At 46.9% G+C, this 22,176-nt stretch overlaps 1 protein-coding gene across 1 annotated transcript in view; it reads right to left on the bottom strand.

The window, feature by feature from the left end:
• The window catches only part of SHB (SH2 domain containing adaptor protein B), a 75,490-nt gene extending 53,826 nt beyond the window's left edge, over window positions 1–21,664 (bottom strand). Inside the window, 3 exon segments of the mRNA XM_084504179.1 lie at window positions 20,896–21,235; window positions 21,237–21,370; window positions 21,373–21,664. Of these exon segments, the coding sequence (XP_084360305.1) occupies window positions 20,896–21,235; window positions 21,237–21,370; window positions 21,373–21,489 (591 nt within the window). The 5' untranslated portion in view covers window positions 21,490–21,664.
• Between the last annotated feature and the right edge of the window lie 512 nt (window positions 21,665–22,176).

Consider the following 22,176-nt stretch of genomic DNA (forward strand, 5'->3'; position numbering starts at 1 on the left):
CCCTGTTTTTAGCTTTATGAGACACAACCCGAAGTATTGCTAACAATTTTACCTGCTGATAGGAACCAACCCTTCCTATTACTGATGGGTAGGAGATAATCTTGGTTTCTAAAAGCTAACAAAGGTGCCTTAGCAAAGAAAAGATTCCTCATGTGAGAGTTACTGGACAGCACTGATGTAAGACAGGACAGGCAAAGGAGTCTGAAACAAAGAGAGCAGAGGCAGGCTTCTGTCCCTCAGTACCAGAACCACCTCAGAACCATAAAACAATTCTGTTGGGATGGACCCTGCCTGGTCCTGCACTCAACACAGGGAAAGCCTGAAGAATCCTGCCCTGATTGTCAGGTCTCCTTCTGAGGGATTTTTAAATCACGTCTCTTTCTGTCCCATCATTCACTTTACGCCTTTAAGACCAGCACCAGTGGGACTGACAGCAGACTGCTATTTCAACAGCTCCAATTTTGTTAACAAAGAAGTAGGAGTACGTTGCCAGCTGTAAGACTGAAGCTGCATCTGCTCTGTCTCCCCCTGCCAGAATAGCCCCACCAGACAGAGACAAAAAACACCACTCTCAAGCACATCCCAAAGGGACATTTTAGAAGACGTATTCGTTATCACTGACCACAAAGGCATAAATATCAGAGCAAGGCTTAGCTATCCTACAGTTACAGGTTAACAGCTGGGATACCGAACTGTCTTGGATCGATATTTTAATTAAAAATCGAGGGTGCTTTCCTCCACTCAAAGTTGAAAACGCTTGGAAATTTCGTTTGACGAAACCACCAGACTGACAAGGATAATAGAGGGAGGAAAAAATAGTTCTTTCTCTCTCACAGGGACCAAAATGCTTGTCTCACTGTTGTGAAAAAGAGCTAACCCAAAAGAGAGAAGCCCCCTCCCCCAGCCCCGGCGACATATGCCCAAGCAGCAAATCAACTGCAATGTCAGAGACGTGTCAGCGGCTGCACACACTTAAGACAAAGACAACAATGTGCATCACGCAGCACTAATTTCTCCTCGTCAAAAGGAGAGGTTTATCTCTAAAAGCCCTGCAGCTGAAATGCCCATCCATTTAGGCTTCTGATGCAATGCTGTCAAGAGCTGACGGATGGTAGCACGGGCTCCCTGCTGCTCTCCTATTACAAATGTCAACATGTAATTCTTGACGGTCCTTAGTATAACTATGCTAAAACATGAAACAAAAAACAGTCTTGCATAGACAACTATTTGATATTTCTTCTTCCCCGTTTGCCAAAAATCTAATGGGAGGAAAATTACACAGACAAAATGCTGTCAAACAAGATAAAAATCAAGACTGATTTGCTTTAAGCATAATGGCAACGTAGTCAAGAGCTCAGAATATCTAACATGAACACAAAGACTACAGAAACTAACTTGGTATTCAGAAGAGGTTTAACAAAACAAAGCCCGCTTTCTAACAATTCAAAAATTTGTAAGAGGGTTCATATACCCACATTAATTCATTATTATATATATTAAGTTATCCGTGGATTTGTATCAGATCTGACTGCAGCTCGAAATAAACCCTGCTGCCATATCCCCTGGTATGCAAACCTCCCTAGTTTGTGCAGGAGTGCAAGTTCCTCTCATTCTGAGGAATAAGAGTGTCAGAAGCACTAAGGAACTGCGTACAGGCCACCATAATTATGTTTTCAATCAGGTCACCTATCAGCTTTGTCAGATTGAGAAAACCTGCTCCCCAGTACGGCCCCAAAAAACTCCCCTCAAAACCCACAAATGTATCCCCAACCCACTTTTCAGAAGTAAGGCAGGCAGAAATAGCAGTCTGCTTCTCTCTCCTTGAGTTGTCCTTATGCATGTCCGTAGTATGATTAGCTCTACAGCTATCAGCTGTAAGAAAACTTCTCAGGTGACTGTTACAGTTTCCATTTATACTAAAATTTATAAATTCCCAGCCTACGTACAGCAGTCGGCCAATACGAGCATTTGATTTCTTCTATACTCGTTGACAGCTACCAATTCTCTACTTCTTTCCAAAAGAAGCCTTCATTCAAAATGCCATTAAACCTCAAATTAATATGCTTGTCAGTTCTATTATGACACACCCCATGTAAATTTCTAAACTCCTTTCCACAATCCCATTATGGAATATCACCTCTACTATGCAAGTCTTTGTGCCATCTCTACAGAAATGACTTTTACCTTACTAAGTTCATATGCCAAGCCTCTATGCATTATGCTTGTGAAAGCCCATGGTTAAGCAGCAGCCTGGTGTGCTGGGCTGACAACAAGCCCCAGAAGAGAAAACTTCCACTCTGAAACTCACTGACTGTGAATCTCAGTGGCTGAGATCTGAAGGGACTTCTGGAGGTCACCTCTTCCAACCCCTGCTCTAGCAGGGACACCTAGAGCAGGTTGCTCAGCACCACATCCAGATGGCTTTTAGGTTCTCCAAGTAGAGAACTAGAACCTCTATGCTGCACACAGACCACTGAGACAGTACATATTCAGGCAAGTGTCGCTTCACTATGAGAGACACAGACCAGCTGTCCAAGCAGAGGTCAGGTAACCCGTGTGATCCTTATCAAGGCAATGGACAATATCTTTTGATGAAAGGCAAGGTTCTGACTAGAAGAGTTTTCTATGGTACACAGAGCAAACCAGACATTGCTTCACACCAGTAAATATAAATAAATACTCTCTCCTTGTGAACATTCCTGCCAATCTTATCAAGCACCTGCTTACCAGTTTTACAAGCAAGTTCTGTTCACTAGATGATATTCACTAAGCATACCCCTTGCTGTTCGGTGGGGCTCTGCAGATTGTGGTCTGAATCACCTCCACGCCGTAAGAAGATCCCAGAGCACCATGCTGTCTGTCACCTCTCCCTCCATACACATATAGGAGTAGGCCTTTCCATATGCCAAAGTGCCTCCATATTCACCGGGGTTCATTAGCATTTCAGACAAGGATTATAGTGTCAGGAGTTTTTCTACCAACAACCTTACAGGAGCTTCAACCTGCTGGGCAGCTGAACTCAACCATGTTGCTCTCTTACTCCCCTTCCTCAAAGGAAGAAGGTGAGAATATGTGATGGAAAGTGCTTGAGGGTTGGGATTAGGACAGGGAGATCACTCACCAATTACCATCACAGGCAAAACAGACTCAGCATAGGGAGATTATGCTGTTAGTAATAAGCAATAAATTAGACAAGTGAGAAACTAAAAGCAAACCAGACCCACCTTTCCCTGTATTGCTCCAGCACGGGTCCCCCACGGGTGGGGGCAGCTCCCCCCAGACCCCCTGCTCCACGCGGGCTCCTCTCCACGGGCTGCAGCTCCGGCCCGGGGCCTGCTCCTGCGGGGGCTCTCCATGGGCCGCAGCCTCCTCCAGGCCACATCCACCTGCTCCACCGGGGGCTCCTCCACCCATGGGGGGGCTGCAGCGTGGAGATCTGCTCCATGTGGGACCCATGGGCTGCAGGGGGACAGCCTGCTCCACCAGGGGCCTCTCCCTGCACAGCCCACGGGGGAACTGCTGCTGCCTGCCTGCAGCACCTCCTGCGGCACTCACCTGGGGGCTGCAGGGCTGCTTCTCTCACGCTTTCACAATCCTCTCCCTCTCAGCTGCTGTTGCACAGCAGTTTTTTTTCCCTTCCCTCAGCCTGCTCTCCCAGAAGCCCAACCACCGTTTCTCCCTGGCTCAGCTTTTGGAGCCATCTGGAGCTGGCTCTGCTCTGACATGGGGCAGCTGCTGGGCTCTGCTCACAGAGGCCACCCCTGCAGCTCCATGACACCAGAACACTTAAGCTCAATACAAACCCATCTTCCACTGCCCAGCAAACTGGTCAGCCATTTGTTTTCTGTAGTTCAGAAGCCAATGCCAGCACAGGAGACCCTGGCCTGTGACCTGCATGCACACATCCACATCTCAAGCTAAGCACACTTCCAAGGCAAATGGATAAACTTGTTTGACTGGCTTCTAGAATGGTCCTTCATGTTAGCGACTGACAAATGGAGGACAAGAGAGGGAAGAGAATGGCAGGCATCCATTATCCACCAATAACATGTCTCAGAAGTCTCAAAGAGCCAGGACACTCAGGAGCTAATGCTGTACCTAGACACAGCTAAGTGGAAACACTGAGGAAAGCAGCAGGCTGCACAGCATTCACACACAGCGTCTGACCTGACTGGGACATAGTTAACTTTGCTCTCCCCTTTGCTAAATCCAGACACATTTCACATGGGTCCCAGCTGCCAAAAGGAATCACAGCTATCAGGAAACCCCCAGATGGCTGCAGGCAGCCATTCGGATTACAAATGTCTCAATTTGCTGCATTTGCCAGTACTTAAGTTGCATGCTGTTCAGTGGTGAAACTATAAACTACCAAAAAGTTTTGATAGTTCTGCTCTAGATACACAATTAAAAAGCAAGAAAAAGATTGGGAAGTGAAAAGCTCTCCTTATTTTGAGTAGCAATCTAGTTCACTTCAATCCCACCATTACAGCTTAGTCTACCACCATGCAAAAGAAGATGGACATTCCACCTCCTGAAAGCAAACATGCTATGACAGTCAACAAAAAAAATATATGCCAAGGTGCAGCTCCTGTTGTTTGTGTTATCTGCCTCTTTTTGTCAGAAAAGCAGGTGATAAAAGCTTAAAGTGAGTCACCCTACTGGCAATATACAGCTGGCCACATCACTGTCAAATTTCCAGCTTTCCTGAAACACAGCAAGTCTTCAATCCTGTGTAGCTTCTGACATATGGGATACTATTTCCAAGCAAACAAAAAAAAACAAACAACAAAAACACAACAACCAAACCACCACAACTAAACAAGAAAACATCCCACCAAACCAAAAGAACACCTTAAGCACAGGTTTAAATTGTTTTCAGAAGTGGTTCTGTGCTGCTTAATGTCAAATGGTATTTTATTAAAAATAATTTTGATACAGCAAATATCATGCAAATTAGTTACCCATATTTACAAATAGTTTTTTTTTTGTTTTGTTTTTGTTTTTGTTTTTACAAATAGCTTTAGAGGATTCAGTGGCATTACCATTCCCACCATACAGCAGGCCATCACAAAAACATGTAGAAGTAATCTTTCCAGACTTCACCTGCGAGATCTGCAAGTACAAGAACCACCTGCAGCCAAGGACAGAGCCTAGGACAGAGCTAAGAGTCAGGTCATTCTAACTTCTCTTCAGAGTCTGTGTTTCCTAACACAATAAGATCTATTGTGGAGATCAAAGCACACCTGTTGCGCTGTGCCACACAACGCTGCTGCTAACATCCGTTACACTTCACCTCAAGTGCCCAAGCCATTCTGCCATTACTCACTACTTCCCATTAGTAAAGATAAGACACTTTAAGCCAGAGTTGTAAAAACTTGGTTTTGGTCATGAACATGATGAGACTCTTCTGAGCAATGTCTGGTGGTTGTAGTTTCACACTGATGGCCAAATAAACCACCACACTGCTCTCACACAATGCCCTCCTCAAAGTAAGCCATGGGGGAAAGCAGAGAAAACATGCTGGGGTTAAAAAAAAAAAAAAAAAAGAAAAAAAAAGCTTATCGGTTGAGATAAGGATAATTTAGTTAAAGGAAAAGAAAGAAAAAATGAGCAAGGCCATGAGGAAGCAAAGTGAGAAAGAACAATTATTGTCTATTCCCCATCAGCAAGTGATACTCGAACACGTGCCAGGAAGCAATATGCATCAGTGGTTGTTCAGGGGGACAGATGTTCACAATGAGAGCCCCCCCTCTTCATCCTCTTCCCCACCTCTTATTGCTGAGTGTGACACCACACTGTATGGAATATCCCCTTGGTTAGTTTAGGTCAGCTGCCCTGGTGATGTCCCCTCCCAGCTTCTTGCCCACCCCCAGCCTGTTGGCTCTGGGTGGCTGGGGGGAGTCCTGGTGCTGTGCCAGCACTGCTCAGCAATAGACACAGCACTGGAGTGATACCACTGCTGTTCTAGCTACAGGTGCAGAGCACAGCTCTGTATGGGCTTCTGCAAGGTAAGTTAACTCCATCCCAGCCAGGCCCAGTACACATCTGTTTTGCTACTCCACACCATTCTGCCCTGCAACACGCTCACACTGACCCTACTACTTCAGTGGGGCACCATTTGTCCCAAGGGTTTTAGCTGTGGAAACAAGACACAGGATGATCAAACAGAGGGGTTATGAAGTGCTACTGGAGAGGTGAGCAAAATTGTAACTGTTGGGACTTTGAGCCCACCAGTTTGGGTGGCCAGCCTTCATACCCATACCCTCCATATCTGACCAGCCTCAGCTGGGTCCTCCATCCACACACTGTGCTCACAGCTCCATTTCAGCTCAGGCTGAGGCCTCGGTCTCATCCCGAGCGGTGTTACAGGTACTGCTACCTCCAGCTCTTCCCAACTGGACATGCTGGACATACCCAGGGCCTGATACAACCCTTCGCTGAGTCTGCTGGTCAGCAGACGGTGGAATCTCTTTCTATCACCAGCCTGGCCCTGCATGAGAGGCTACCGCCTGGCCTGTGCCAGGGTTGCTAGAGCAAGAACTTTCTGCTCCACCTTTAAACCAGAGCACACAGCAAAAAACCTTTATAAACCTAAAACCCTCAATAAAAACAAACCCCCTCCACCCTACAGAACAGCATTTCTGTGCACATCTCACAGCAACTGATCCTGAAGCATGTGACTTATTCTGCAGGCATTCCTCTATTTCAACACTTGCTTATTTTCCAGAAACACCAATTTGAGCAGAACAGTTACTATCTCAGTGGCTGGGAAGTCTAACCGAGTTTTTCTGGTTCAAAAAAGCTGCACTTTTGGTCTGAGCACTTGTATGTCCTCACCTTTCTGGAGACAGAAGCGGCTCCTTGTATCAGGAGGCACACGTTACTACTATACATTCTCTGCTGAAATTCAGATTTAATCTAGTAAAGCCATCTTTGCTTTTAAAATGGAAATACTGTTTGGAGCATAACAACTTGGACTCAGAGACACTGGGGACTGGCCCCTCTGTCACTGAAAAGAAAGACCACGCATCTTAACACTGCAAGCACAATGGAGGAAAATTGGGCTGAGTCACATGAACACATGAACCCTGTCATTACAAGGTCTGTGAAGCCTGTGTTCCAGATACCAAGCAGAAGACAGGCTTCAACATTAAAGCCACCTGGACTGCTGTTTCAGAAACCGCACCAGGATTTGGCTTGGCACAACCCTATCAGTTACTGAGCAATGGGCAGACTGCAAGGTATGTAACTGACACATACTTCACTCTCCTACAGGCTTTTTCCAAACATATGCACACAAACAACAACAACATACAAAAAAAAAAAAGTTTTGCTTTCAATCATTCAAATGGAGCAAGCTACGTGTCCACTATTCCACAAAACGCTCTTGCATCGTAATCCATCTACATGCAGTTAATCTGATGTCATTCCGCTTTCTTTCCAAGGAAAATGAATCAGTCTTGCCTTTGGAAGAATGGCATATAGGGAAAGAAAACCACAGACAATTTAAAGACAAAATGCAGAAACATAGCCAATGACATCTTAGAAAGAAATTATAAATTTGAATAGGCAAATATCAATCATATGAATCACCTTCCAGAGCCTAACAGAAAGAGATGAAAAACATAAACATGTTTTCAATCATGTAGACCTAGTAATACCTATTGTATGATTAATTTCAAGCAAAAGAAACTCTAAAACATGAATAGAAGTGCACTGATATAAAATTAAATGAAACTTGTATTTGGCCTTCCTAGATCAGAGACATCAACAGGGAACACTCTGAGGAGTTCTCCCACACAGGCACTCTGGTAAAACTCAAAGGCAAAAGAAAATGAGCATGGCTCAATTACCAGGAAAGCTGACAAATTCGTAACAATAGCACCAGCTAAGATGCCAATTAGCAAATACAGAATTGTTTAAGAGGAAAAACTCAAAAGTTAAATACAAGATGAAATCCAGTTTTATCCCTCTACTAGGGTATTAACTAAGATGCAAGCATCGCTATCTTTGTTCCTCTAGAGTCTTAAAAACACCATGTAAGACCTACATACATGCATATTGTTATGCTACACACAAAGGAGTTTTTGCATATGCAAAAACATGAATTGCATATAAAGCCACAGGAAGAAAACAAAGAACAAGCACAAATGCATAATTTTACAGGTATCTATCTAAATAAAATCACATTTCTAAAAGGAACAAGAAAAAAACAACAACAAAAACGAGAACTTGGCATACTGAAGCACAACCCTTCTTTGAACTGAAAGAAGATACAAAAAGCTATCCTGGAAATGGCAAACGTCAGCACAGAGCTGTCTGTTAATTGACTTGCCACTAACAGTGGCTATCCCAGTTATGCACACAGTATTCTGGACAAATCCAAAAGGAACTATGACAAATAGCAATGCTCAGAAAACAAAAGACCTCTCCTGCTAGCTGAACCTTTGGGAGAATTATTATGAAAGACCCTTTTGGGTAGAGATTCATTATTATTTTGTAAGTAAATCTCCCCACAGAAAAAAGACAGGTTGCGTAGCCTTCCTTTCCCAGCTTTTGTGAGTGGCAATTAAATCCACCAATATCACAGACAAGAATGTGCAGCTGCCAGCAAAGATAGGGCAGGAGCTCTCACTTCAAGACGAGCCCTCTGAAGTTGTGTCAGGGAACACCACGGTTTAACACAACTTAACACAGCGCAATGAAAATTCTTCATCCTCTCTGGAAACCTGGTCACAAAAGACCAGTCACTTTGCATTACATGCCGTTTTGTTTTTTTTTTGTTTGTTTCTTCTTACAACCCTGAGAAATTTCTGACAAAGCCAAATTTCTCTCCCTGTCCCCAAGGGATCTCCAGGTCTCTCACATCACAAACACGCCCAAGGCAGATATTTCTGTAAACATAGTACTTTCATGTAATGCTTAGGCGCTACACATCAGAAAGGTCTCTGATGACGAAACCCAGATGAAGTTCAGCCTGCATACAGAGGAACTGCCAAGTTTCATCCAGATTTGTTTTCCAAACCAATGAAAACTTGCACTCCTGCTTTCTTCCACGAAACCCCAAATTCCCAAACATGTTCAGGTAATTCTCCCTGTAGTTTCAGTACTGCCTTCTTTCAAAATAAAGTTCAATGGATGTGCATGTTTCCCAAGTCTGTGACCTTTGCATGGCTGAATTCCCACAAGAGCCAGCAGAGGGATCTCCACCATCCTGGTGGCATTAGACCAGGAATAGTAAAAACAGGATTTTGCATATCTCACTAAGGAATCAGAAATTTAGGTCATGATACTAGAGAACTGCTCCACAGATTGTGCTGTGTACAGAGCCTTCCCTTCTACTCCTCAACTTGCATGTTGGAAAGATGTCTCAGGTGTCATTCATAGCTTTGATTTCCAGAGGGGAAGGTATTCTTCTCTAAAACGTAACTAAAGCTCGAATTTGGAAAAGTAGCTCTGAATTTTCTGAGACAGGGTGGACTGCTGGTGGAAAAAAAGTACAAAAAAAGTACAAAAACCAGCATTTAATAACAACATTTCAAGGGCTACTCACTCATGCATAAGGCTTCGTTCTCACAAAAGACTGCTGTTTGCAGTTTACAAAGCTCAGGCAAATGCATTAACCTACACCTCACACTGACAGAACCCGACTGCTGACAACCTGAGACAAACCTGAGAGCTCTTTTTGCCTCCCTGTCTCCCTCCCTGTGTGCCCTTGGCTGTCCAGGCAGTGACCGCAGTTCCCTGACACAGAATCAAGGAATGACTTGGGTTGGAAGGGACCTTAGAGATCACCTTGTTCCAACCCCTCTGCCACGGGTGTAGATGCCACCTGCTGGACCAGGCTGCCCATATCCCATGTGTGTCTGTAGTTCCTGTGTGTCCCTACTTCATACAGGGCAACACAGTCCCAAAAACTGCTGCTGAAAGGTTAAAAGGAGTTATACCTGCTTTCCCTTCAGCAGGGAAAGAGTCCCTCCTTCAGCCATCCACTCAGCTACTTTAGATTTGAAAATGTACCTTCCAGCACCTGCCAACAGATCCAAAAGTTACAGAAGGATGGATAGATACAGCAGTTAATCAGTATTGTTCCTTCTGCAATATCAGGTTAAAAAAAGATTGTAGGATTTACCTCATGCACTGCTGTTAGCAGAAAGCTTTGTCCCAAAGTTTTCTACACTTCCTGCATGATGCACAACTGCTCCAAAAATCACATCTTGTATCTGTTTCCATAAGTGTCACAGTAAAGCAATCCATTAATATGGAAACAGTGACACAGCCAGGAAGGCCTGGATGGCAGTCCCTTTGCTATCTATCACCAAAATCCATCATACACTGTTTCAGTTGCCAGGTTTCCTATTACTTACGCTACTTGGACAGCAATGACTGGCATATGCTCAGTGATGGGATACAGTCACAGTGACACAGGGAAGCAAAGAGAAGAAAAGAAACCATATTCCTTGTCAGGGGGTAGTGCTGACCACAGCTCTGTGTGAATGTCTGGGAACCAGGCACCAAGACATTGCTAGGTAAGGGCACGTACAAAGATGTTTAGAGACACAAAGTCTCTCCTCCTAATACTGATCAGTGTCAGGGAACATGGGGAAAAAAGGAGCTTGTAAAGACGTATTTACTTGTACCACTGAAGAAATGCCTATTCTACAACAGCAAGCTGGCCACCACAAGAAGATCAGCTTGTAAAGCAGAAGTTTGCTAGAGAACTCAACAATTAAAAATAAACAGATTCGCCTTTCTCCTTTCTAGACCTTCCTTCTCATTAATCAGGCTAAAAGACATTTACCTAAGTTCCCACACATGTTCTTGCTGTGTCTGCCTTCTCATTCAAAGGTCCCTTAAATCACAAGAAATTGCCTAACCTTATTTTGCCTATAGGTTTCTCCTTCCACATATGCATTACATTAGAGGAGTCCCAATGCTGACACTGCTCACAAGTCTGCCTTAAGCTAGATGCCTAAGTAACTGTAATGCAGACCTCTTTCCTTATCTGAGCAGTTTAAGAAAAGAATGCAGATGATATCTGTGCTGTCACACAACAGTAAGGAAGCTGCATTTATAGTGGCCCAAATGTAGAAACAGTTGTGCAATGCTGCTGTCTCAGTACTTCGGTGTTAACAGGCAGACTTACCCAGCTCAGCTCCTGCACACACCCACGTGAAAACTCAGGGGCAATCTACAGAAGAAAGCACAATTTTTTCCTTCTTGCTGATCAGCAAGTGTTCAACCCTGCTTTAGTGTCCTCACAATATCATTCTCTCCCACTGACTCACCCAGCCATGCCCAACTGTATACACATGCACTTGATCTGAACAAAGCCCTATTCACTCCTTCTTGCTTTTGCAGAAGAAGGTATGCTTGTACACTTCAGAGACCACGTCAGACTAACTCCGCAATCACCTACCGCAAAGATTCAGCTGCGGAGTGGGAAAGACACTCCAGCTTGACAGAGCTGCACCTTAGATCCTGCACTGCTGTCCTTACAGGAATGCACTGCATTAACATTACAAAAGTCTGTTGGCAGCGCTCAGGCTCCAGGGCAGTTTTTGAACACCAGACTTAAAACAAAAACAAAGGCTTAGGTTCTGTGAGATCTCTGAAGACAATTAAAATCAGAGCCAAAGCTCACTGTCCTGCTCTGCTCAAAGCAGGGGTCATGTGAAAGCCAGACCACGCTATTCGTGGTCTTGCCCACACAGGTTCTGAAGTGCTCCAGAGCTGGAAGTCCTGCAGCCTCCTTCTCAGCAATATGTATGCATATAAAACAACAAGCAATAATTATGGCTATATAATACAAACACCATATACTTATGTACACCTATGTACATACATATTATGCAAATATCATAACATTGCGTTCAATATATGTAGCAGGAAAACCTACATTTGAGGCAAAACAAAGGAAGAAGATGAGTGTAATTGGTAGACTCCAGCAGCAGCCTGAGATCAGACAGGAGCTGGGTACACCAGAGGATGTCACTGAGCATGCATTTGGATTCCACTCAGTTATTACAGTCCCCATTAAGACGGAAGACATAAAAGTGCTATATTGATGGACTGCTCTGGACATCTGCCCCAATCCCCGCTTTGCACTCATTCAATTTAGAAGAAAGCCTCACTAAGCAATACGTAGTATCCACCACGTATCTTTTGGTTATGTGTGAAGCTGGAACTTGTAAGGCAATGAACCCGCTGCTGGCACTCTGCTCACCTGCCGCCTTTTGTTCTCCATGCAAACTCCAATACTGCACTATTTTTAGGCAATTTTTTTTTCTTTCACCATCTGATAGCTACATTTAGCTTTATGCAGACTGTGTTACTACCGTTTGAGGTTAACCTGCATACCTCTTCTTTGTCTCCCACATTTATTAGCTTTATCAGTCTGAAGACTAATTAGAGTTGCTGGCTCGACATAAAAACACAATGTCAAAAGTGTAACCATAGGGACAGGCCTCACAACTACTGTTAATATTATCCATTCCTCCAATACCCACGGTAAGCTAGTGCTTGGTCGCAGAGGCAAGCTAAACTTTTGCAGGGAATGCTTCAGGGCCTCCCCTGTCTGACACAAAGACGTACAGAGACTGGGAGAGCACCAACTGCATCTGCAGCACGCAGCTTTTTCCTTCTGTCCCCATGCTCTGTCAGCTGCTGGAACCAGGTCAAAATCATCACATCAGCAGAGCCATATAAAAGCAATGAGTTTCTTCCCTCTCTCCCCCAGCTGGCTTTCCAGCGTACATCCTCACAGCAATCCCCAGATAGGAAGATTAAGTGGTGAATTTACACAGAATCAGTAAGAGGCAAACCAACTGTGAAACACACAGAGGCAAGCTGCTAAAGGGCAGGCCTGTGCTAGGACCTGGAAGGCTGCTGCAAGGTGATACCCTTCCAGGGACAGCCCTGCAGCCCACCTCACCTCTCAGGGACAGGGCTCCGACCTGCTGAGTCACAGCAGCCCCATCCAGCTCCTCTTTCAGCACCAGGGAGGAAGAGGTGTGCCCTCCTGCTTGCTCACAGAAGCCCAGGTGCGTAGCTCCAGGCTATCACCCTGCCAAGAGCATCACAGCCAGCATCCTGCTGCCCGCTGGTCTGCACTCAGCTAGCCCCTTCTGAACACAGCCTGTTCCAGCCTTGCCTCCAGCTGCCACCACAAACAGCTCCTGTCCCTTTCTACCCTGCCTCCAGCATCAGGAGCACGTGGACTCCTCCAACACAGTAGGTGCTCTAGCTTCAGAGTGGCAGGAGACCCTGAACACGATTTCCCAGCTGCAAAAGAGCCACCCTACAGTGCTATTCCACATCTAGATGATCATACATCTAGATGATCAGCACAGCCTGGGTACATCAAGCCAGCTGCAGCTGCCTTTTACCACAAAGCTTCTCCATACTTTGTGCCAAAGAGCAAACAATCATTCTGTCCACAATTTTCCCAACATTGCAATGATGGTGGCAAACTCTGTATCATCACCTTGCTCCTGCACAGCTCAGGGCTCAATGAATTGCATTACACTGGATGGAAAATCACTCTTCAGTCTGTAAGCCTGTTTCATGGAGCAGACATACCTCAGAGCTCAGTCCACAGAAAACCAGGGAAAAATAACCTTAACACGAACCTCACACCCTGCTGAGCCAGCGTCCCTACATGACAGCTGAAGGACTCAAACTCAAATCCCACCTGGATTTGACGTCTCCCTCCTCTATGCTGCAGATCACAGTCTTGTTCCCCACGCCTCAGCAGCAGTCAGAACGACTTCAGCATTGAGCAGCTGCGTACACCACCAAGCATGCTCAGAGGTACATGTGGTGAGACCCTCTGCTGACCCACCCTGGCAAGGATAAGTGACTTACCCAACTCCAGACAGAAGCAGTAAGTACAGGTTTCCAGCTGTGCCCACTCACAGCGTAATGTGTGCCGTCCAGATGCTCTTTATGGAACGGGATCACCCTGTGTCATTCAAACAGGGTGCATCGACCCGAAACAAGACCTGCTCCAAAAGGCAACATGGCAAGTTCTCTGGGTCAGAATAATTAGGTGGCAGAATTTACTCATGAGCAAAGAGGTCTCACAGCCTCACTATGTGATAAATACTTGGGTTGAGAAACCACTAACTGTAGCTCTTTGGGAGCTGGACCAGAGGGGCTGCCCAGCGCAGGAGAAATCCTGATGTCGTGACACAGAAATGTGAGAACAAATCCAACTCAACAGCACCCATATACACTCCAATACTCTCCATCACCCTTAAAGGCCAGAAACCTTTCAGCTACACCCTTGAACTTCAGTGAACCCAAAATATAAGACTTATCTGTCCACCTTTCAGTACATCAGCACCATGGTGACCAAGAGGCCAATTCAGTCACCCACGGGTCTGCAGAGCACAGTGTTACACACAGCACCCGGGAGCTGCAGCACACAGCCAGAGAGCTCTCCCCAGCCTCCCCTGTCTGCGCTTCATGACAAGAGTGTGGGAGGGAAAAATGGAAAGCATTTGTCTAATGCCTCGGAGACAACTCGTTCATCCCAGCACCAAATGCAATGAGCGCCCTGGGTCACTTTCCACCTTTCTCCCACAGCCTAGGAGCATTTGACAGTTCACAGTTGCTCTTATGTTGTAGCTTCTGATTCTCAACCATCTTGAAGTAATCTTCAAGTAATTTATCTCTTCCTCCCATTAGGAAAATTTCTTCCAGGATTTAGTGAATCACTCAGCTCATCTTCTTCACTGCTGCTGCGGTCTCAGTAACCTTGCGTTGCTTTTGCCAGAGATGCACGTCTGTCAGAGCTCTCTAATAAACTTCAAGCTTTATATCAGCTGCAGAGGGTCTTCAATCTTCAGGATGTCCTACAGATCTCTGGCTAGGCGATCATGCCAAGCACTGTGGCTGACCAGCTTATTCCTTTAATGCAGACATGTCAGGGGATGGGAGACAAGAGAGGAACTCTGGAGACTGAGGCAGAGGAATGTCTCTCTAACCTGAAATAGTTAGCCACAGATCACACTGGCCACAGCCAGTTGGAGCAGCGCTTGCTCCTTGAATGGCAGGACATCATCCCAGTCAGCTTAACACTAATCAAGCATTTACTCCTTTCTACACTGTCCTCATTTCAGCTAGGATAGAGATAACTTTCCTCCTAGTAAGTGGTATGGTGCTGCGTTTGGGATTTAGGAGGAGAATAATGCTGACGACATGCTGATGTTTTAGTTGTTGCAGAGCAGTGCTTACACTAACCCAAGGACCTGTCAGCTCCTGGTGCTGCCCTGCCAGGAGGAGGCTGCAGGTGCAGCAGGAGCTGGGAGGGGACACGGCTGGGACAGCTGGCCCTGGCTGGCCAGAGGGATGTCCCATGCCATGGGGTGTCATGCTGAACAATTAATATGGGGGATTACACAGAAGAATGGACAAAAATCTGTTTGCTGGAACAATACTGGTTGAAACTAAAGAAGAAAGGTTGTATCTGAGAGGATAAAACTTTATTTAAAGACAGACATACAAAGATCCCTCAGAAAGAAAATAGAGAGACACCACTCTCAGACCACCTGAAGAGAACCCATTGCAATGCAACCTCTCCCTGACAAAGTTCCCGCGAGTCCCAGTTACTGAGCTACAACCTCACTATCTCTGCAAGGTTCAGATAGGGAACTACCCACACGGTGTGCAGCACAGCTCCGGGCCGTTCCTATCGCACTCGGTGCATGCCGATCTTTGAAACTACATTTGGCACACTGCTGTGACTCTTCTCTGAAGATTAGACAACGCTGTTGTTTAAAACATGCAAGATTAAAATAGATCTTGAAACGCTTCAGAAGAGCAGAGATCTGCATTCCAGGGGGGCGGTGATCTTTCACACGTGCTCCTCCTGCAGTTCCTCAGCAGCCTTTGGTCCGCAGTCCTAAACAACTGCTGTAGGTGGCTGAAGTCCATCAGTGGTCACTGTCACTCCCACATGTGAAGCCTACGAAACACTTTGGTACTTTGGGGATTGCAGTCACTGGTAATCCGACATCTAGTATTTTTGCAAAGTCACATGGAGAAAATATGAGAACGCAAGCATTACCATTTGACATCAAAGCACAGAATTCAGCTACAGAGAACAAAGCAGTTCTGCAGGTATTTTTCATCCATGCCAAACAGGCCACAGCTATTTTTTAAAGAGTTAAAGATTAACAAGCTACTCGCTTTAAGCTGACCTCCATCCCTCCAAAGGAAAACATCCCAACTACTTGCAGGCCACAACAGCTATGAGTAGTGAGGTTTTTTTGTTTGTCTGTTGTTTGTGGTTTTTTTTCTTTCTTTTACCCTCCTCTCTCCAGCTAGAACTGAAAACCGTGGTTAAGAAGTCAAAATGACTGGCCTGGTAGGTGAGGAAAGAACAGTGGATATTGCACTGTCTCCCATAAGATTCTCCAGAAGAAGCTGATGAAGTATGGACTTGGTGGGCAGTGAGGTGGACTGAAAACAGGATAAATGTCAGGCCCAGAGGATGGTGATCAGCAGCACAAGGGCTGGTTGGAGTTCACTAACTAGCGAAGTTCCTCAGGAGTCAGTCCGGGGTCCAGTCCTGTTTCATGTCTTCATCAATGATGTGGATGATGGGGCAGAGTACCCTCTGCAAGTCTGCAGACAGAACAAAACTGGGGGAAGCAGCTGGCTGAACACTAACCAGCAAGGTGCCCTTGCCACAAAGAAAGCTGATGGTATCCTGGGGTGCAGGAGTTGAAGTGCTGCCAGCAGGTCAAGGGAGGTGGTCCTTGCGCTCCACTCAGCACTGGTGAGGCCACAGCTGGAGCTCTGTGTCCAGTTCTGTGTCCAGCTCCCCAGACCAAGAGGGACATGGACACACTGGAGAGAGCACACTGAAGAGCCACCAAGATGATGGGCACACATGCTAATTCCTGATGTCCAGGAGTAGGACAGGGACACAACATCAAGGTCAAAGTGTCAATGACCAGGGATGTAATTAGAGAGCTTAGAGATGGACAATGCAAGGAAAGACAAACACAAGCATTTTTAGAGAACAACTGTGTCTGTTCTGAGCTTTTGCCTAGAACTTTCAACCTCACACTTAATATTCTGCATCCCACTCTCAGTCCAAAGTGAATGAGAACTTTGTACCACACAACGAGCACAGAAATTGAGCATAGAACAGCTCAGAGTCTCTGTCGCTAGCAGCAGTGCCGATGTGCTGGGTGAGGGGTGACATCCCAGCACAGACAGATACCAGTCTTCCATGTTCTCCTGTGGAAGGAAGACAGGGCACACATAAAAGATTGCTGCAGGCACGTATTCCTGCTTGCTGAGGGTCAGGAGGGGCCATGGTTTGTACACATTACACAGAGGTTGTAGAGAAGGGGATGGAAACTGAACAAAGGTCCACACTCCTGCCCAGCTCCCTTAGAGGCATTCGTACCACAGCAACAGCCTTTTCCAGCACGAGGCCATGTGGAACGTGTTCAGCTGCAGTCTCCCAGTAAATGATTCAATACCTACATCTGCGTTCAGAAGGGGCAAGCCAGGCTTTTACTTGAAGCCAGTAACTGAGGCACTGTGCGTGTTCTGGACCCATTTACTGCAAAGGTATACACAACATGCTCTCTCAGAAGACAACCACTCACTCCTTCCATCTGCATGTGTCCAACTGCTTCGAAATCCCTTCTGGTAGCCTTTTTCTGCTCCAATTTTCTTTGTCCAAAAGTCTGAAAGTCTGGATAGTTTCCAGGGCTGAGATGGTTTGCAGCTGTTGCAGCACGCTGCAGAAGCCAGGCATGCTTGTAACCAAACAACCCACCACATCACCTGGAACAGCCCTAAAATCCCAAGGACTCCACAGGTTTGGGTAACAACTGAGTACCTTACCTTTCTTAAGACAGATAGTTCCTGGATCGTCAGACTGATGTATGTGGAAGAATACATTTCTATCTGTCCGAGATGCATGAAAAAAAAACACAGCTTGCTGCCTTTATGCATGGTCATATCCACACCTTTCACGCAGGACCACAAAGCCAGAGGCCACCAGTATTATTTTCCAGACCTCTGGCTCAAAGACAGAACCATATGTCAATAGGAGCCACATGCAGAAAGAAAGATTGTTTCAGAGTGCAGCCTGTTGTAAAGAGCAGCAGCCTGACACCCTGCTGCAAGGGATTATACGTGGGAATATGACACAGATGTCCATCTGTAATTTAGGATCTCCAGAAAATATACACTTGGGTATAGATAATTCTAACAGTGCTAAGACACCTTGCAAGTGTTTCTCAGTGCATCCCAAAATACCAGCTACAAGACTCTGCTAAATACATGTGACTTGTTCCCACCTGCAAGATCAAATGCAGACCTTCCTGATAAGAAAGTAAGACAAACATCTTCTCAATGCTTACTAAAATGTTTTAATAACATACAGATATTAATATTGCTCTATGGAGCATAAGCACTTTTGTGCTGGAGCTGAAAGGCTCAAACTGCATGTTCACAGCCAACTGCAACACAACAAAGGCCGTTGTTTCATGCATAATAGAGGGACAGCTTCCAAGGCAAATGGCCTTAGCCCTCACACTTAGCTAGCATCCAGATCTCAGTACCACAAACTTTGGAGGTAGATCCCATGGAAACTAAGTTTTTCCTTCCTATGCAAGTACAGAACTCACATAAAGCCCTTGCTTTCAGACTTTTGGAAATTAAACTGCCTTAAAGTTTCCTGCCTGCCTGCTACTGACACACTGGGACACTCTAAATTCTCCCTGGGAATTTAGACTAACCGGTCTGCAGTTATTTATACTTTGCCATTTGTCCTTTATGTGTAACCACACCAAACAAGCACCTTAAAAAGTCTCCTATCCATCCCAGTACCTCTTGCAAGTTTAACACACAATGACCAGGCACAAAGCTTAAAAAAAAATCTCACTGAATCTGTTGAAAAACATACTTCCCTGTAAAGGAAAACAGCACTTTATCCTTGCATGTTCAAAAAAGAAAAAAAGACCAGAGAAGTTGGAACAGACCGCAAGACTTTACCAAACACTCCTGGATTGTTAAACATTAACACTTTTCTGAGATGACAGACCTATTCTGCAACTATATTTTCTTTCACTTGTAATATACTTTCCAGCTTAAGCTATGCTACTCATGGGCTTTTTCCCTCTCAGTGCTTTCAACATTTTTATCAAGTTGTCTGAATGTCTGACCTCTAAATGTTTTTTGTCTTCCCCCCACCCCCCCATTTGTCACCTTCTTTACTGTCCCCCTTCTGTAGGAAGGCTATTTCCACCTGCTTTATTTGCCATTGAACGCACCACACTCTTCACTGAATTCCTCATTTTTCCTCCCCTCAGCAAGTGACAGAGTTGTTCTGTCAGGGTTCGCTTTGCCGAAACGAAAGCATTTGTCTGCCTGCCCGTCAGGGCACTGCTTTCCAGGTTCACCTGTCAGTCCTTGCATATCAGGGCTGTGAAATGATAGCGATCTCATTTCCATTGCTGGGAGGAAACAAACAGTACAGGAGGCACGGTGCGCAGCTCCTCGCAACCCGGCTTTGAGGGGAGAGGGCAGGGACAGGCACACCTGCCTTTTTCAGACGAGTAAAGATCTCCTGCACATCTCTCTCAAAGCCAGGAAGAACGTGGCTATGGCATGAGCACTCTGTATCTTTTGGGGAATCACCTTGTCTTAAAAAGGTGCGGGCTGCTCGCTCAAAACCAGTTTCAGAACACGCAGAAAGGCTTGGAGCAGCACACGCTCACAACCACACAAGGTAGCACGTTGGGTGAGGATGTCATTTCTGATTTGAAAATTGCTTCACTAGGTTCTGAAATAGAAAGATAAAAATAACCGCCCTTTTTTTTTACATAAAAAGACCTTTGTATAAAAAGAACAGCAGCTGCACTTGGAAGCATTTTGCCCCAAGCAGTTATTTTCCCTGAAGTATGAAGTTGTTGAAAGTATTTGCCTCAGACTGGATGTGTAGCCCAAGCACAGGTAACTGCAAGAAGACTGAATGTACTGAAACCGTACCCTTAACGCTGATTCACTTCCCAGAAACAAGTCGCTTCCAGTCAGGAGGTAGGTGTAAAAAGACAGGCTACGTAATAGCTGTTTTAATCTCGTATCATCACCACGACAAGCTGATTTACTCAGAATTCCACCTGGGCAGGATACGAGTTATCGGGTTGTCATGGGGATGCGCTACCACTCAGCCCAGCCGCCTTAGTTATGAACTCCCAACCAACGTGTACACGCAGATCGCCCGAACCGATAACATTCAGCACATGCTTGGGATTCCTGTGATGGGGGGGGTTATTACTCTGCAGTTTCACAAGCTAGTTTACAGCGGGGATAAAATTTCATTTCATATATCTACATATATATATGAATAGATATATATATATATGAAATGACGTGTATACATGTGTACATATATATATATGAAATGACGTGTACACATGTGTACATATATATATATGAAATGAAGTGTATACGTGTGTATCTATATATGAAATGAAGTGTATATGTGTGTACATACATATGTATGAAATGAAGTGTATATATGTGTGTGTATATATGTATGAAATGAAGTGTATATATGTGTGTGTATATATGTATGAAATGAAGTATATATATGTGTATATATATATATGAAATGAAGTATATATGTGTATATATATATATGTGAAATGAAGTACATATATGTGTATATATATAAATATGAAATGAAGTATATATATGTGTATATATATAAATATGAAATGAAGTATATATATGTGTGTGTATATATATATATATATATATATGAAGTGAAGTTGTGCTGTGCACAGGTCCCAGCGGCCGTGCAGCTGTCTCCGGGCACCCGCCCGCGGCGCTCCCCATCCCCCGGCGCTCGGCACCCACCTTCTCCTTGCCGGCGGGGGGCTCGGGGCCCGTCCTCTTTCCCTCGCCGATGTCCACCCTGATGAGGCGGTGCCGGGGGGAGATGTACCTGCCGTCGGGCGGCGTGCCGGGCCGCCGCTCGCTCTGGCTGCGGAAGAGGTGCGGGGAGCCGGGCGCGGCGGGGCTGGCGGCGCCGCAGGAGGAGGAGGAGAAGAGGCGCGGGGCCGGCTCGCCGGGCTCCTCGGGCCGGCACAGGGCGCGCAGCTTGCGCAGGGACGAGCCGGGCCCGCTGTAGGGGTCCTCGAAGTCGCGCTCCTTCTGCGCGCGGTAGGCGCGGAGCAGGTCGCTGGTGTCGTCGCGCAGGTGGCGCTGCGGGAAGCCGGGCGAGGCGTGCGGGGGGTGCTGCTGCTGCTGCTGCTGCTGCTGCGGGTGGTGCTGGTGGTGGTGCTGGTGGTGCTGGTGCTGGCGGTGGTGGTGGAGGTGCGGTGCCCCGTCGGGGCGGGGCGCGCCGCCCGCCCCGTTGCGCTTCTCCCGGTAGTCGGGCCGCGGGGGCTGCGGGGGGCTCTTGGTCTTGTTGTTGCCCAGGCTGAAGTACTTGTTCAGCCATTTGGCCATCGTCCCCGCCGCGCCGCCAGGGCCCTCAGCGCCGGCCGCTGCCGCCCCCGCCGCCCTGCGCCACCGCTCCGCTCGCCGCACGCATGGAGCAGCCGGCTGGCGGGGCGCCGAGGCACCGGCCGCCCCCTGCCCTGCCCTGCCCTGCCCTGCCCTGCCCTGCCCTGCCCTCCGCTCCGCTCCGCCCTGCTCCGGCTCCGGCTCCGCTCCGCGCACGCGGGTCCCCCCCCGACGGGCTGCGGGCCCCCGGCTCCCCGCGGCCGCAGCCCGTCTCTCGCGAGCGCCGCCGCCGCCGCGCCTGCACCGCGGCCCGGGCTGACCTCAGCGCGCCGCCGGGCGGGGACGCGGCTGCGCGGGGCCGCCCACCGGGACGGGGCCGGGCGGGGCGGGGCGGGGCGCGGGGCCGCCGGCACCCGGGGGGCGGGGATGGTGGAGTGGGGCTGGTGGTTCTGCACGGAAACACCCCAAAATCAGCCCACGTGTCTGCACAGATGGTGCTTGAGATCCCCCAAGTTCACTGCCCTGACCACTGCCCTGGGCAGTCTGTCCCAGTGCCCGAGCACCCTCTGGGTGCAGACCCTTTCCCTAACCCCCAGCCTGACCCTCCCCTGTCCCAGCTCCATGCCGTCCCCTCGGGTCCTGTCGCTGTCCCCAGAGAGCAGAGCTCAGCGCCTGCCCCTCCGCTCCCCT

Source organism: Aythya ferina, assembly GCF_964211825.1.
Source record: "Aythya ferina genome assembly, chromosome: Z".
In the NCBI taxonomy this organism is placed as follows: Eukaryota; Metazoa; Chordata; class Aves; order Anseriformes; family Anatidae; genus Aythya; species Aythya ferina.